Source organism: Entelurus aequoreus, linkage group LG08 (assembly GCF_033978785.1).
Source record: "Entelurus aequoreus isolate RoL-2023_Sb linkage group LG08, RoL_Eaeq_v1.1, whole genome shotgun sequence".
In the NCBI taxonomy this organism is placed as follows: domain Eukaryota; kingdom Metazoa; phylum Chordata; class Actinopteri; order Syngnathiformes; family Syngnathidae; genus Entelurus; species Entelurus aequoreus.
In genome coordinates, this window is record NC_084738.1 from 56,880,480 (window position 1) to 56,897,214 (window position 16,735).

General features: G+C 38.8%; 1 protein-coding gene across 2 annotated transcripts in view; it reads left to right on the forward strand.

Annotated features, from left to right (window-relative positions):
* Positions 1–16,735, forward strand: part of rph3aa (rabphilin 3A homolog (mouse), a) — a 43,860-nt gene that overhangs the window by 21,441 nt on the left and 5,684 nt on the right. The window contains exons 2-15 of one of the 2 annotated variants that reach the window (XM_062056856.1): positions 548–685; positions 750–879; positions 996–1,079; positions 1,159–1,306; positions 9,357–9,455; positions 11,290–11,436; positions 11,508–11,587; positions 11,683–11,757; positions 11,861–11,970; positions 12,033–12,159; positions 15,386–15,439; positions 15,520–15,671; positions 15,747–15,828; positions 15,888–15,984. In XM_062056856.1, coding sequence (XP_061912840.1) covers positions 570–685; positions 750–879; positions 996–1,079; positions 1,159–1,306; positions 9,357–9,455; positions 11,290–11,436; positions 11,508–11,587; positions 11,683–11,757; positions 11,861–11,970; positions 12,033–12,159; positions 15,386–15,439; positions 15,520–15,671; positions 15,747–15,828; positions 15,888–15,984 — 1,501 coding nt within the window. In that variant the 5' untranslated portion in view covers positions 548–569. The remainder of the gene's footprint in view (positions 1–547; positions 686–749; positions 880–995; positions 1,080–1,158; positions 1,307–9,356; positions 9,456–11,289; positions 11,437–11,507; positions 11,588–11,682; positions 11,758–11,860; positions 11,971–12,032; positions 12,160–15,385; positions 15,440–15,519; positions 15,672–15,746; positions 15,829–15,887; positions 15,985–16,735) is intronic. The other variant, XM_062056858.1, reaches the window with a different exon arrangement.

Consider the following 16,735-nt stretch of genomic DNA (forward strand, 5'->3'; position numbering starts at 1 on the left):
GAAAGTGGAATTTTTGATGTGAAGCCTTCAATAGGCCAATAATTCATAACAATATTGATTTTGATTCATTATTATTTAGTGAGTAATGACAGTTTTAAAGAAAAAACAGCTACATGGCAACTTTTTAGAGTCAACATTGCAACTTATTACATTTCACCTGTGTACTCTTTTATTTTACTTTTTGACGTTTTTGGTTTTTTTATATTATTTTTAGAATGTGCCGGAGGCTGTTAAAAAATTAGCTGCAGGCCGAAAATATTTGAAAGTGGAATTTTTTAATGTAAAGCCTTCAATAGGCCAATAATTCATAACAACGTTGATTTTGATTCATTATTATTTGGTGAGTAATGACAGTTTTAAAGAAAAAACAGCTACATGGCAGCTTTTAGAGTCAACATTGCAACTTTTTATCATTACGTTTCACCTGTGTGCTCTTTTATTTCACTTTTTTATGTTTTTTTTTTTTTATATTGTTTTTAGAATGTGCCGCAGGCCGTTAAAAAACGTGCACTTTGGACACCCCTGGACTAAGCTGTGTTGCTTTCAGGGTCCAACACATCCTGTGGACGATGAGCAGGTCAGGCGGCGCCCCAGGGGAGGAGCTCACTGACGAGGAGAAGGAGATCATCAATGGCGTGTTGGCCCGTGCCGCCAAGATGGAGGCCATGGAGCAGCAGCGTATAGAGTGAGACGTCACATCACGTTTGCACATGTGGGACACGTTCCTGATGTGTTTGTGTTTGCTCCAGTCGCCTCTCCAGCCACCTGGACGACATCAGGAAGACGGCGTGCGGGGACGGACACTCTCGCTGTTTTGTCTGCGGTTCGGCTTTTGGGACGGCGGGGGTCACGGCCGTCCTCTGTGCGCACTGCACAAAAGTACGTGCAACAACGTTTTTGGCATTTCTACCTGGCTGCCAGCAAAGGAAACTTAAAGGTCGTCAGTTCCAAAAAGATTTCCATCATCAGCACGTTCAATGTGCTTCTCTCCGCAGCATGTGTGTACTCGCTGCCGCGCTCAAAGCAACAGCGGCTCCGCTTCCACGTGGCTGTGCAGAATCTGCAGCGAACATCAAGAAGTGAGTTGTGTGTGTGTGTGTGTGTGTGGTGAGCCGAACAGAACCCACTCCACCCAGCCGACTGTGTGCGCTCCTGCAGGTCCGCAAGCGTTCAGGGGCCTGGTTTTTCCAGGGACGAGGTCAGCAGCTTCTACCCGCCCCTCTGCCGTTATCCGGACCTCCATGCTGCGGCGTTGACAACACTTGTGACGCACGGATGGAGCCGACACAAGCTCATCAGCAGCCTGGTAGATCAATACTGCAGTGAGCTAGCACATACTGTATGTTTATTGTGAAAGGACATTCGTTACTAATGCGTTTTTGGAACGTTCGCTAGATTTATAATGAAGATTTTATTTAAGATAGTTAAAACTCGTAAAAATTACTTGAATCATTCCGATGATATAACCGCAAATCGGATCTTTAAGCATATACTGTGATAGTATGGCTATATTGACACGGGACAATGATAGGATGGACTGCAATAATATTGCGCTGGAAAAAATGCCCCTCTTAAAAAGAGTTTTAAAAAAAGAATGCAAGTTATTTTTGCTTGTAATGAACAAAAAATCTGCCAATGGAACAAGTCAAAACTGTCTTGGTAAGATTTCTTGAAATAAGACATTATATTTAAGCTTTAAAAACTTAAAAGTGATCTTGAAATGGGCAATTAAAACTTATTATTAGCTATACTTGCTAGTATTGTGAAGTTTTGTGTCTTAAAACAAACTTGTGATCCTCAAAAGTACTTTTTTTTTTTTCCTTCAGGAGGTCTATTGCCTAAAAACAAGTTATTCTGTCGCACTGAAAAATGACTATTCAGGGGATTGTTACTTAAGTTTTTTTATATATTTTGACTAGAAATTTGAAATATTTACTTGGTAAGATTGTGAGTTTTTTCAGTTTTGAACTGTATCAGACGATTTGTGTGCAAAAATCCTCCCAACCCATTGATGAGCATGGCTCTTGAGGCCTTTGGTGGGAGGGAATAAAGGGGGACACGTCCCCTGCACCTTTTCATAAGCGGTTTTTGTCCCCTGCACTTTTTAACGTCCAAAAAGAATGTTACGCTATTAAATGGAAAAAAGTCAATCACTGGCGCCAGGCGGAAAACGGCCGCTCAGGCTTATTGGTTGGTAAGGGGGTGCACAAAAAAACGATTCACATCAAAATCACGATTCTTATTCATCCCGATTCTAAATCCATTCATAATTTTCAAAAATCAATTTAAAAAATATCTGTTATTATTATTATTAATATTATTGTTGTTGTTGTTGTTGTTATTAATCCATTTTTAAAATAATTTTTTAGGCCTTCTCCATGCAACCTCTAGGATCATTTCTAACCTTTCATAATTATTATACTCTTTGAATCGGATTCCGAATTGTAATGTGAGTTAAGAGTGCTCTGACCTCTTGTAATGTGAGTTAAGAGTGCTCTGGCCTCCACATGGCGTTAGGAACCACAAACAATTAAGACAAAAAAAAAATCCAACCAAAAGGAATCTGCGCTCCAGACACTAATTGCAGCTGAAGTGTTTGGGATTGGTCTTTTGTTCCAGTGGCCATGGTTCGATTCCCAGCTCAGACATACAAGATAAACGTCCAACTAAATCGTAATCCAATGTTGGAAAACCAAAGTAAAATGATTCATGTCATTCTTTTTACTCTGTTATTTTGTACAAAAAAATAATAATTAAACAATTTATTTCCCATTCATATTACTTCAAAACATACATCTAATTCACTAATTATTTTCTGTCACGCCCCCCTAGGAAGAAGAAAAAAAATTGCACACCCCGCCCCCACCAATTATAATCATTTCAATATAAAATTGTTATAAGTACACCTCTGCATAACACTGTGTCCTTATTAACATTAAAGAAAAACCAAAACATAAAAAAGAAAGACATACAAATCAACTTACAACAAAAATAACTGTATTAACATTGTTTTTTAGTCTGTAACAGAAAACATTTGAAGTGCATTAATTTACCTGAAAGTAAAAAAAAAAAAACTATTAACTTAAACTATAAAGATTTTTTGAAAAAAGAAATACAATTAAAATAAGTCAATAAGTAATAATACATCCAAAGAGATCAGCACAATATAGAAAACACTTTAATCTACGACACCAAAATTATTAAAAGAACTTGTGCTGATTTTTTTCTTGTTTTTACCAAAACAAGGAAGTTACAATGAGCATATTTTGTACAGCACAGCTTTTCGAAGCGGGCTTTGAAGCATGATACCGATAAAGCATGTTCCCCTGGGTAACACGCACCCCCCTGGCATCAACTATTTGAGAACCCCCCCCCAACCAAAATGTGGAAATGGTGGAAATTTGAAAAATGACCAATACATTTTGAATGGGGAAAATGTCCCGGAAAATCCGGAATTCTGGGAATTTTTGGAATTTGTCAATGGAAAGCCCCCAGTTCCTGAATAGGCTGAACAGTTTGAAGTTGGAACTGTTTGAATCAGATGAAAAATGTGGGAGTTGTGGAACTTTGAAGAATGTTCCATTGATTTCAACGGGAATGTCCCCAAAATTTGGGAATTTTGGGAAAAGCGGGATTTTTTTTTTGAAAATGGTAAAAAAAACTTTATGGTCTGAATGAGTTGAGATGCTTGGTGTTGGAATTTTTCAAATCGGTTGAGAAATGTTGAAGTAGTAAAACATTTTCATTGAGAAGGTATTAAGGAATTTCGGGAATTTCGGGAAAACCGGGGAATTTTTCCAGTTCGAAAAACAACTTTGTTTTTTGTCCTGATTAAGAGGAATGTTTGGACGGTGGAACGGTTGAAGTGGGTTGAAAAATGTGGAAGGAGTCGTCGCCAGGAAAAAGGGTCAAAAAAGGATTTGAAAAAACGGGAATTCCTGGAATTTTTTTTAACTTGGAAAAATAATAGTTTGAATGTCCAGGATGAGTGGAATATGTTGAAGGTGGGATGATTTTAATTGCTTGAAAAATTTGGAAATGGTGGAAGTTTGAAAAATGGCCAATTCATTTTGAATGGGAAAAATATCCCGGAAAACCTAGAATTCTGGGAAATCTGGGAATTTGGGGAATTTGTCAATGGAAAGCCCCCGATTCCCGAATAGGCTGAACAGTTTGAAGTTGGAACTGTTTGAATCAGATGAAAAATGTGGGAGTTGTGGAACTTTGGAGAATCCATCCATCAATCCATTTTCTACCGCTTATTCCCTTTGGGGTCGCGGGGGGCGCTGGAGCCTATCTCAGCTACAATCGGGCAGAAGGCGGGGTACACCCTGGACAAGTCGCCACCTCATCACAGGGCCAACACAGATAGACAGACAACATTCACACTCACATTCACACACTAGGGCCAATTTAGTGTTGCCAATCAACCTATCCCCAGGTGCATGTCTTTGGAGGTGGGAGGAAGCCGGAGTACCCGGAGGGAACCCACGCAGTCACTGTCCCATTGATTTCAACGGGAATGTCCCCAAAATTTGGGAATTTTGAGAAAAGCAGGATTTTTTTTTTTTAAATGGTAAAAAACTTGAATGGTCTGAATGAGTTGAAATGGTTGGTGTTGGAATTTTTCAAATCAGTTGAGAAATGTTGGAAGTAGTAACATTTTTAATTGAGAAATTGTATTAATGAATTCCTGGAATTCCGGGAAAACCGGGAATTTTTCCAGTTCGAAAAACAACTTTTTTTTTGTCCTGATTAAGAGGAATGTTTGGACGGTGGAACGGTTGAAGTGGGTTGAAAAATGTGGAAGGAGTAGTTGCCAGAAAAGGGTCAAAAAAGGGTTTGATAAAAATGGGAATTCTGGGAATTCCTGGAATTTTTTTTAACTTGAAAAAATAATAGTTAGAATTTCCAGGATGAGTGGAATATGTTGAAGGTGGAATTAGTTTAATCAGTTGAAAAATTTGGAAATGGTGGAAGTTTGAAAATGGCCAATTCATTTTGAATGGGAAAAATGTCCCGGAAAACCTGGAATTCTGGGAATTTTTGGAATTTGTCAAGGCCAAGCTTGCGAATAGGCTGAACAGTTTGAAGTTGGAACGGTTTGAATCAGGTGATAAATTGGAAAGGGTAGAGCGCGCCAAAATCTGGAGAAGAAGAAGTTGAAGAAGTTGAATAAATAGATGAATTTTGGTGTAGAAAACCATATATGTGAATGCTTTGGAGCATTCACATAATAAGATAGACTAAAATTACACAACCCTCCTGCTGGTTTAAAAGCCAAAGAGTAAAAAAACTCATTAAAGAGGGAGCCGTCTGCATAGCAAGAGGGATATTGTTCCAAAGTTTTGGAGCCACAGCAGAAAATGCACCATCACCTCTGGATTTTAAACGGGTTTTTGGGACGACAAGAAGAAACTGACCAGCTGACCTCAGAGACCTTGTGGGGGTGTACATTTTTAAAAGGTCTGACATACATTGTGGCGCTAATCCAGGGGTGGGCAATTAATTTTTACCGGGGGCCGCATGAGCAACCCGAGCACTGCTGGAGGGCCACATCGACAATATTTCAATTAAATTTTGCTCAATATTATTTTTGATATATACCGTAAGATAAATAATAATAATTAATAATAATAGTAATACTTCAACATAGTGTGTGTAACAGCATTCCATGACTAATATGAATAAATTAACATTAAAAATAAATGACAGTAAAATAAGCACACATATGACTGAGGAGTCATAGTGTAACTTTGTGTGGTGTTTGAGTTATCCGACTTTTTGTGTGGCCGTAAATGCACCAGTGGTTTAGTGCTATGCGTGTTGGTGACAGATGACAAGTTGGTTTTGGCCTGGTTTGTACGGCAGAAAATGACTAGTTTTTCGAGATAGAATTGTTTTACTCATGTTTTTGGTGTGGTTATGTCCGAATATAAACAGTTTTGCTCAATAAAGTGATCGATATAATTCCTGTCCTCGAAGCATCTCGATAGACGTTACAATAATTGAACGGTGTTCAATTGAACGGTGTTGACGAACACCGTTAGGGCCGCTTGTTGTCACTGTCACTCAAAGTTGCATTGCAAAATTACATAGAATAAATATGTTTATTTTGTTTAGAATTCAGATGGGATTTGATTTGGTGCGCGGCATATATTTGCTGCGCGCAGCAGACGCTTGAGCAGTGCGCAATTGCGCAGGCACGCACCTTAGAGGGAACGTTGCTTTGCAGTCCATGTCTTGTTGGAAACACGCCATTCGTCATCAACTTTTCTCTTTTTAGCGTCTCGGGTGTAAACCGTGCATAGCTTGTCGCTGCATGTGCACCTTCACTCGCAGGTTACACACGGACACACGCCCATAAATAATACTTTTCAAAATAAAAGCAGCACAGTTGTATTGCGCGCACGACATAGATGTTTTTTCAACTTTATTTTGTAATTCACTCACAATCACGCACACGCATACGTCCACACGGAAGTAATACAAATAACGATTTTCAAAACAAAAGCAGCACCGTTGTATTGCACACTCGACATAGATACTTTTTAAAATTTGTTTAAGGGAATAAGCGGTAGAAAATGGATGGATGGATGGAATTTATAATTGGCCTCACGCGGGCCGGACAGGGACGCACAAAGGGCCGGATGCGGCCCGCGGGCCGCAGAATGCCCAGGTCTGCGCTAATCCGTTAAGGCATTTAAAAACAAACGACTATATTTTTAAATTAACTCTAAAATGAAGTGGGAGCCAGTGAAGGGATGCTAAAATGTGTTCATGTTGTTTAGTGCCAGTTAAAAGGCGAGCAGCAGCATTTTGGACCAACTGCAATGGAGCGATTGAGGCCTGCTTCATTCCATCATAGAGGGAGTTGCAGTAGTCCAAACGTGATGAAATAAAAGCATGGAATAACCGCTCAAAGTCGTTAAAAGATAAAACAAAAGTCTTTGATGATAAAAGCTAGACCGTACAACGGAGTTAGTTAGTTAGAGCAGTGTTTTTCAACCTTTTTTGAGCCAAGGCGCATTTGCGCAGGCACACCACTGGCAGATATCATTAAAAAACAAGACTCAGTTGACAGTATTGTCGCAATTGTTGGATATGACTTTAAAGCATAACCAAGCATGCATCACTATAGCTCTTGTCTCAAAGTAGGTGTACTGTCACCACCTGTCACATCACGACGTGACTTATTTTGACTTTTTTGCTGTTTTCTCGTGCGTAGTGTTTTAGTTTTTGTCTAGCGTCCCTTTTTTGGTGGCTTTTCCTGTTTTGTCTGTATTTTCCTGTTGCAGACGCCGTCTCTGCTCCACACGCTGTAAGTCTTTGCGGTCGTCCAGCATTCTGTTTTTGTTTACTTTGTAGCCAGTTCAGTTTTAGTTTCGTTCTGCATAGCCATCCCTAAGCTTTAAAGGCCTACTGAAACCCACTACTACCGACCACGCAGTCTGATAGTTTATACTGTATATCAATGATGAAATCTTAACATTGCAACACATGCCAATATGGCCGGGTTAACTTATAAAGTGCAATTTTAAATTTCCTGGGAAACTTCCGCTTGAAAACGTCTATGTATGATGACGTTTGCGCGTGACGTCACAATGGCAACGGAAGTATTCGGACCCAATGTGTCACCATACAAACTGCTCTGTTTTCATCGAAAAATTCCACAGTATTCTGGACATCTGTGTTGGTGGATCTTTTACAATTTGTTTAATGGACAATGGAGATTGCAAAGAAGAAAGTTGTAGGTGCGATTGGTGTATTAGCGGCGGACTACAGCAACACAACCAGGAGGTTGTGTTGTGTTTGAGCTGGATAGCAGACGCGCTACCGTGAGTACAGCTTTGGCTTCCAAACATTTGATCGCTTGCCCGTACGTGCGTGTCGCTATGTGCATGTCACGTACGTAACTTTGGGGAAATATATGTTTCTTGCTGACTCTGATGGCGGCCGGGGTGTCGTCGAAAGCTACAACGCCCGCCGCCGCTCCGCAGCTAAGTTAGCTTCAATTGTTAAGCTTCGCCAAGCTGGAAATTATTAACCGTGTATTTACATGTTCATGGTTTAATAGTATTGTTGATCTTCTGTCTATCCTTCCAGTCAGGGTTTTTTAAAATTTTGTTTCTATCTGCATTTGAGCCTGATGCTATCACGTTAGCTCCGTAGTTAAGTTATAGCTTCAATTGTTAAGCTTCGCCAAGCTGGAAATTATTAACCGTGTATTTACATGTTCATGGTTTAATAGTATTGTTGATCTTCTGTCTATCCTTCCAGTCAGGGTTTTTAAAAATTTTGTTTCTATCTGCATTTGAGCCTGATGCTATCACGTTAGCTCCGTAGTTAAGTTATAGCTTCAATTGTTAAGCTTCGCCAAGCTGGAAATTATTAACCGTGTATTTACATGTTCATGGTTTAATAGTATTGTTGATCTTCTGTCTATCCTTCCAGTCAGGGTTTTTTAAAATTTTGTTTCTATCTGCATTTGAGCCTGATGCTGCCACGTTAGCTCTGTAGCTAAAGAGCTTCACCGATGTATTGTCGTGGGGATAAAAGTCACTGGGAGATAAAAGTCACTGTGAATGTCCATTTTGCGTTCTCGACTCTCATTTTCAAGAGGATATAGTATCCGAGGTGGTTTAAAATACAAATCCGTGATCCACAATAGAAAAAGGAGAAAGTGTGGAATCCAATGAACCCTTGTACCTAAGTTACGGTCAGAGCGAAAAAAGATACACCCTGCACTACACTCTAGTCCTTCACTCTAACGTTCCTCATCCACAAATCTTTCATCCTCGCTCAAATTAATGGGGTAATCGTTTTCTCGGTCCGAATCTCTCTCGCTCCATTGTAAACAATGGGGAATTGTGAGGAATCCTTCCTCCTGTGACGTCACGCTACTTCCGGTACAGGCATAGCTTTTTTTTATCAGCGACCAAAAGTTGCGAACTTTATCGTCGTTGTTCTATACTAAATCCTTTCAGCAAAAATATGGCAATATTGCGAAATTATCAAGTATGACACATAAAATGGATCTGCTATTCCCGTTTAAATAAAACATTTTCATTTCAGTAGGCTTTTAAAACCTTTTCTTAGGGGCACTCACCTTTTGTTTATTTTTGGTTTAAGCATTAGACACCTTTTTACCTGCTGTGTCACCTTTTGTTTATTATTGGTTTAAGCATTAGACACCTTTTTACCTGCCCGCTGCCTCCCGCTGTCGTCTGCATATTATGATCACGACAAACCACTGAGTTAAGAGAACACAAGGAGGCAATGAATCGAGCCGTGTGGGACACCACATCTGAACTGGCAGCTTAGATTTGGTGTTTTTGTTGCTTTTTGTGTGTCAGAACCAAGTGGACCTCACAGTGGCCAAACAAGCGCTGGCAATGAGTTTGTGTCCAGCGCGACGTCTGCAGCGAGCGCGGAGAGACCACCGACCTCCTCAGGTAAAGCCTCCTCTGACAAGTTGACAGCATTATAGGGTTGTATGATATACCGGTATTAGTATAGTACCGCGATACTAATGAATCATATTCGGTACTATACCGCCTCTGAAAAGTACCGGCCCACCACACCCCCGCACCTCCGTCGTCACGTTGTGTCATTGCTGGTTTACGAGAAGACGAGCGTGTTTGGCAGCGCACAATCACAGAGTACTTACAAGCAGACACAGTGTGTAGACAGAAAAGGGAGAACGGACGCATTTTGGCTTAAAAACTTAACGATAAAGGTGAAGGGACGGCGTGGCGAAGTTGGTAGAGTGGCTGTGCCAGCAATCGGAGTGTTGCTGGTTACTGGGGTTCAATCCCCACCTTCTACCTTCCTAGTCACGTCCGTTGTGTCCTTGGGCAAGACACTTCACCCTTTGCCTCTGATGGCTGCTGGTTAGCGCCTTGCATGGCAGCTCCCGCCATCAGTGTGTGAATGTGTGTGTGAATGGGTAAATGTGGAAATAGTGTCAAAGCGCTTTGAGTACCTTGAAGGTAGAAAAGCGCTATACAAGTATAACCCATGTATTTATCATTTATAAGTTTGAACACTGAAACGCCCTCAGGAAGAGGTGCTTTAAGACATGGCTAGCTAGCGGCTAAAGTCCAGCCGCAGTCTGCGGTGTTTTAGCTACTTCTAAATCACTAATCCTCGCCTCCATGGCAACAAATAAAGTAAGTTTCTTACAAGTATCATTATCACTGCAGGACAAGGAATAGCTAAACATGCTTCACTACACACCGTAGCTCATCGGCGTCACAATGTAAACAAATGCCATTGGTGGATCTACACCTGACATCCACTGTAATGATACCAATTACAGAAGCGTATTTAGTCGATACTACTATGACTACGTCGATATTTTTCGACATCACAACATCTTCTTTCGTTTTTTTTTTTTTACATTTATATTATATTTATAAACTCAGGAAATATGTCCCATGACACATGAGGACTTTGAATATGACCAACGTACGATCATGTAACGACCTGGTATCGGATTGATACCCAAATTTGTGGTATCATCCAAAACTAATGTCAAGCATCCAAACAACCGAAGAATAAATTATTATTACATTTTAACATAAGTGTAGATAGAAACATGTTAAAAGAGAAAGGAAGCAGATAGTAACAGCAAATGAACAAGTAGATTAATAATTAATTTTTTACAGTTTGTCTCTCGTAATGTTGACAAAATAATAGAATTATAAATGGCACAATATGTTACTGCATACGTCAGCAGACTAATGAGGAGCCTTTGTTTGCTTACTTACTACTAAAATACAAGTTAAGTTAAAGTTAAAGTACCAAAGATTGACACACACACACTAGTTGTGGTGAAATTTGTCCTCTGCATTTGACCCATCCCCTTGTTCCCCCCCGGGGAGGTGAGGGGAGCAGTGAGCAGCAGCGGTGGCCGCGCCCGGGAATCATTTTTGGTGATTTAACCCCCAATTCCAACCCTCGATGCTGAGTGCCAAGTAGGGAGGTAATGGGCCCCATTTTTATAGTCTTTGGTATGACTCGGCCGGGGTTTGAACTCACGACCTTCCCAATCTCAGGGCGGACACTTTAACCACAAGGCCACTGAGCAGTCTAGTATCTTCACTATTTTATTTAAAGGACAAAATAAAGCCAATAATGCAATTTTTTGTGGTCCCCATTATTTAGAAAAGTATCGAAAAGTATCGGAATAATTTTGGTACCGGTACCAAAATATTGGTATCGGGACAACACTACAGCATTACAATCAAGACACTAAACATCTCTTCCCTCCACCCTCCACGGTAGACAACAGGAATGAGACCACGCCCCCTCGGCCGGCGGCTGTCCAAAAGGCCTGTAGCGGAATTGAACCGGCGGCCAGTCCTGCTCCGCCGCGACCCCCCGCTGCCGCAGCACAGCAGGAGGACGATGACTACGACTCTGATGACGCCAGTGAGACAGATCGTGTCGGTAATACCCTTTCCTCGTCTTTCAAACATGTCTTTATGCTTTTATTCTGAAAGCCACGCTGGGGTTGTTGGAGTTCAGCGTCGTCTACGAGCAGGAACGTCATGAGCTCCACTGTTGCATCATCAAGGCGAAGGTCTTTCATTTTAAACAACACTTCAACAAACAGAAGTTGGTTTTTTTGTCATCTTTTACTTACTTTCTCAAGTGTCTTCCTACTTCCTGTTTCAGGGCTTGAAGCCGATGGACTCCAACGGGCTGGCCGACCCGTACGTCAAGCTCCACCTGCTGCCTGGCGCCAGTAAGGTAGCCCCAGTGTTGCCATAGCAACCATGATTGTCGCTACAGCTAAAGAACTTTGACAATATGCACAGTTTTATAATGAATACAGAGCAGTGTTTCCTTTTAGTCCAACAAGCTTCGCACCAAAACCCTGAAGAACACTTTGAATCCAGTGTGGAACGAGTCGCTGGTCTATCACGGCATCAGCGATGACGAAATGTCCAGAAAGACTTTACGGTATACCTCCCCAGTTTCAGCCACGCTAATCCGTTAGCCTGAACAGAAGCGTGTGTCTTCAGGCTCTCGGTGAGCGACGAGGACACGTTTGGACACAACGAGTTCATAGGAGAGACGCGGGTGGCGCTGAAGAAGCTCAAGTTCAACCAGGAGAAGAAGTTCAACGTTTGCTTGGAGAGGGTCATCCCGGTAAGACCTCACATATATCACCAATTCAAATTTAATTTAACACTGGGGAGGCAGTGTCGACAACGCTGTAGATTCTTCCTGAATGTTTCGCTTGTCCATTGCTTTCTTTGGACTCATATCAAGCTAGAAAAACTTGAAAAGTGTTTTAAAAAAGACTAAAAAACACTTATAGGCACACAAAGTAGAATGAAATGTTGCGATTATTTTTTGTTAATAATCAGATTGAGTTAACTCATTATTTTTGACTACCCTAAAAAATATTTTAAAAGACTAAAAAACACTTAAGGGCACACAAAGTAGGATGAAATGTTGCGAATATTTTTTGTTATTAATCACATGATTTAACCCATTATTTTTTGACTACCCTAAAAAAATATTTTAAAAGACTAAAAACACTTAATAGGCACACAAAGTAGGATGAAATGTTGCGATTATTTTATTTTTTTTAATCACATGCATTAACTCATTATTTTTGACTACCCTAAAAAAATATTTTAAAAGACTAAAAAACACTTAAAGGCACACAAAGTAGGATGAAATGTTGTGATAATTTTTTATTAATCACATGAGCTAAGTCATTATTTTTGAATACCCTAAAAAAATATTTTAAAACACTAAAAATACTAAAAGGCACACAAAGTAGGATGAAATGTTGCAATTATTTTTTTGTTATTAATCACATGATTACCGGTAATAACATTATTAATCACATTAAGACTAAAAAACACTTAAAAGGTACACAAAGTAGGATAAAATGTTGCGATTATTTTATGTTATTAATCACACGCGTTAACTCATTATTTTTGACTACCCCAAAAAATATATTTTAAAAGACTAAAAAAAAATTAAAAGGCACACAAAATAGGACGAAATGTTACGATTATTTTTTTTTATTAATCACATGAATTAACTCATTATTTTTTGACTACCCTAAAAAAATATTTTAAAAGAGTAAAAAACACTTAAAAGGCACACAAAATAGGATGTAGTGTTGCGATTATTTTTTGATATTAATCATATGAGTTAGCCCATTATTTTTGACTACCTTAAAAAAATATTTTAAAAGACTAAAAAGCACTTAAAAGGCACACAAAGTAGGATGAAATGTTGCGATTATAATTTTTTTTAATCACATGCGTTGACTCATTATTTTTGACTGCCCTAAAAACATATTTTAAAAGACTAAAAAACACTTAAAAAGCACACAAAGTAGGATGAAATTTTGCGATTATTTTTTGTTATTAATCACAGGAGTTAACTCATTATTTTTGACTACCCTAAAAACATATTTTAAAAGACCGAAAAACACTTAAAAGGCACACAAAGTGGGATGAAATGTTGCGATTATTTTTTGTTATTAATCACATGAATTAACTCATTATTTTTTGACTACCCTAAAAAAATATTTTAAAAGATTAAAAAACACTTAAAAGCCACACAAAGTAGGATGAAATGTTGCGAGTATTTTTTGTTATTAATCACAGGAGTTAACTCATTATTTTTGACTACCCCAAAAAAAATATTTTAAAAGACTAAAGAACACCTAAAATGCTCACAAAGGAGGATGTAATGTTGTGATTATTTTTTGTTATTAATCACATGAGTTAATTCTTTATTTTTGACTACCCTAAAAATATATTTTAAAACACTTAAAAGGCACACAAAGTGGGATGAAATGTTGCGATTATTTTTTGTTATTAATCACATGAATTAACTCATTATTTTTTGACTACCCTAAAAAAATATTTTAAAAGATTAAAAAACACTTAAAAGCCTCACAAAGTAGGATGAAATGTTGCGAGTATTTTTTGTTATTAATCACAGGAGTTAACTCATTATTTTTGACTACCCCAAAAAAAATATTTTAAAAGACTAAAAAACACTTAAAAAAGCACACATAGTAGGATGAAATGTTGCGATTATTTTTTGTTATTAATCATATGAATTAACTCATTATTTTTTAAATACCTTAAAAAAATATTTTAAAAGACTAAAAAACACTTAAAAGGCACACAAAGTAGGATGAAATGTTGCGATTATTTTTTGTTATTAATCATATGAGTTAACTCATTATTTTTGACTACCCTAAAAAATATTTTAAAAAACTAAAAAACACTTAAAGGTACACAAAGTAGAATGAAATGTTGCGATTATTTTTTGTTATTAATCACATGATTTAACCCATTTTTGACTACACTAAAAAAATATTTTAAAAGACTAAAAAACACTTAAAAGGCACACAAACGAGGATTAAATGTTGAGATTATTTTTTGTTATTAATCACAGGAGTTAACTCATTATTCTTTGACTCCCCTAAAAAAAATATTTAAAAAACACTTAAAAGGCACACAAATTTTTTGCGTTTTGATTAATTGTGATTAATCGCAGTAAACGGCATGCGCGCCGTGGCACAACCAACCGACGTTACGGTGAAGGAACATGTGCGCTTTAAATAAGTTGCGTGATTAATCTGCAACTATACATGATCAGTGCGATAATTGTTTGTGATTAATCACATGAGTTAAGTCATCATTTTTGACAGCCCTGAACAAATAAATAAGATAGTTGAAAGTTAAATATGTACGGGATCAAAAAAATAAAAAAATATATAAATAAGGCAAAGATATATCTGATTAATCACACTTGTTTTGATTAATCGCAGTAAAAAAAAAAAATTATTTGTATATATAAATATATATATATTTTATTTTATTTTTGTTGCAGCTGTTACTTATACTGTAATATTATACACGGTAATATATTGTATATATTATATAGAAATATAATATAATATATCAGTATATATTATATACTGTATATATAATATGTAAATATTACATATATTTTATATTTTATATTGCTACTATGGTACATTTTTTGTCTACTTTATACCTGCATTATCCTTTCCAGCCTTACCCTTTCCATCCTTTGTAACTGAGCTACTGTGTTGAACAATTTCCCTTGTGGATCAATAAAGTTTGCCTAAGTCTAAATCACTTGCATGCACTGGCAAATGCACACCTTTCAGGTAACCATTGGCAGTTAAGATGAAAGAGCAAATAAATTGCGCAATTAATCTACGTTTTTGCATGATTCATGTTTTGTGATTAATCGAATGAGTTTAAGCATTATCTTTGCCAGCCCTAAAATATAAAATAATATGGACTAACTTGGAATGTTCATAAACAGAACTAATAGGCGCAACGTTGTTTTGTTTTATTGACAGGTGAAAAAAGCCGTGGGGGGCCAAAGTCGAGGAATGGCTCTCTATGAGGATGACGTGAGTCATGTTAAGTGTCCTATTTAAAGAAAGATTTAATCGGAATGTATGTCAGCCTCCGTCTGTTTGTGTTTGAGAAGTTGAAAGATGGCGAGGACTCGGAGGAGAGAGGTCGGGTCCTGGTGTCACTGATGTACCACAGCCAGCAGGGGCGTCTCATCGTGGGCGTGGTCCGCTGTGCTCACCTGGCCGCCATGGACTCCAACGGCTACTCTGACCCTTTCGTCAAAGTGTACGTGCGCCGATGGAATCCTCACCACTAACCTCCTTCGTCCTCCCACTGTACTCTTTTAATGTCGACGTGCAGATGTCTGAAGCCCGACATGGGAAAGAAAGCCAAAAACAGGACGCAGATCAAGAAGAAGACCCTCAATCCCGAGTTCCTGGAGGTACGTCCGTCCCGTTGTTTCTGTTGACGTCAGCGCCGTCATCGCTGTGTTGTTTCCAGGAGTTCAGTTACGAAGTGAAGCACGGAGAACTGGCCAAGAAGACGCTGGACATCTCCGTGTGGGACTACGACATGGGGAAGTCCAACGATTTCATTGGTGAGACACATCGGTCTTAACGCTTGCTTGTGCATGAAAAAGGTGGACCTGTGTGAACCTTGGGGGTCTGGATGTGTTTTACAATACCGTATTTTCCGGACTATAAGGCGCACTAAAAATCTTTTTTTATTTTTAAAACTCGACAGTGCGCCTTATAACACCTAATGTACGGATTAATTATAGTTTTGCTTACCGACCTCGAAGCAATTTTATTTGTTACATGGAGTAATGATAAGTGTGACCAATAGATGGCAGTCAAACATAAGAGATATGTGTAGGCTGCACTTTGATGGCAATATGACTCAAGTAAACAACATCAACATTGTATATGTTCCATTGAAAATATTGAACATTACACACGGCGCTCAATCCATCAAAATGTTTTAGTACGACTTTGGTAAGCTATGAAGCCGCGCCGCTTGATGTGCTTCAACATACGAGTATTATTATGGTGTGTGTATAAAAAGTTAAAGTACCAATGATTGTCAGACACACACTAGGTGTGGTGAAATTATTCTCTGCATTTGACCCATCACCCTTGATCACCCCCTGGGAGGTGAGGGGAGCAGTGAGCAGCAGTGAGCTGCAGCGGTGGCCGCGCCCGGGAATAATTTTCGGTGATTTAACTCCCAATTCCAACCCTTGGTGCTGAGTGCCAAGCAGGAATGTATGTCAGCCATGGGTCCCATTTTTATAGTCTTTGGTATGACTCGGCCAGGGTTTGAACTCATGACCTACCCATCTCAGGGCG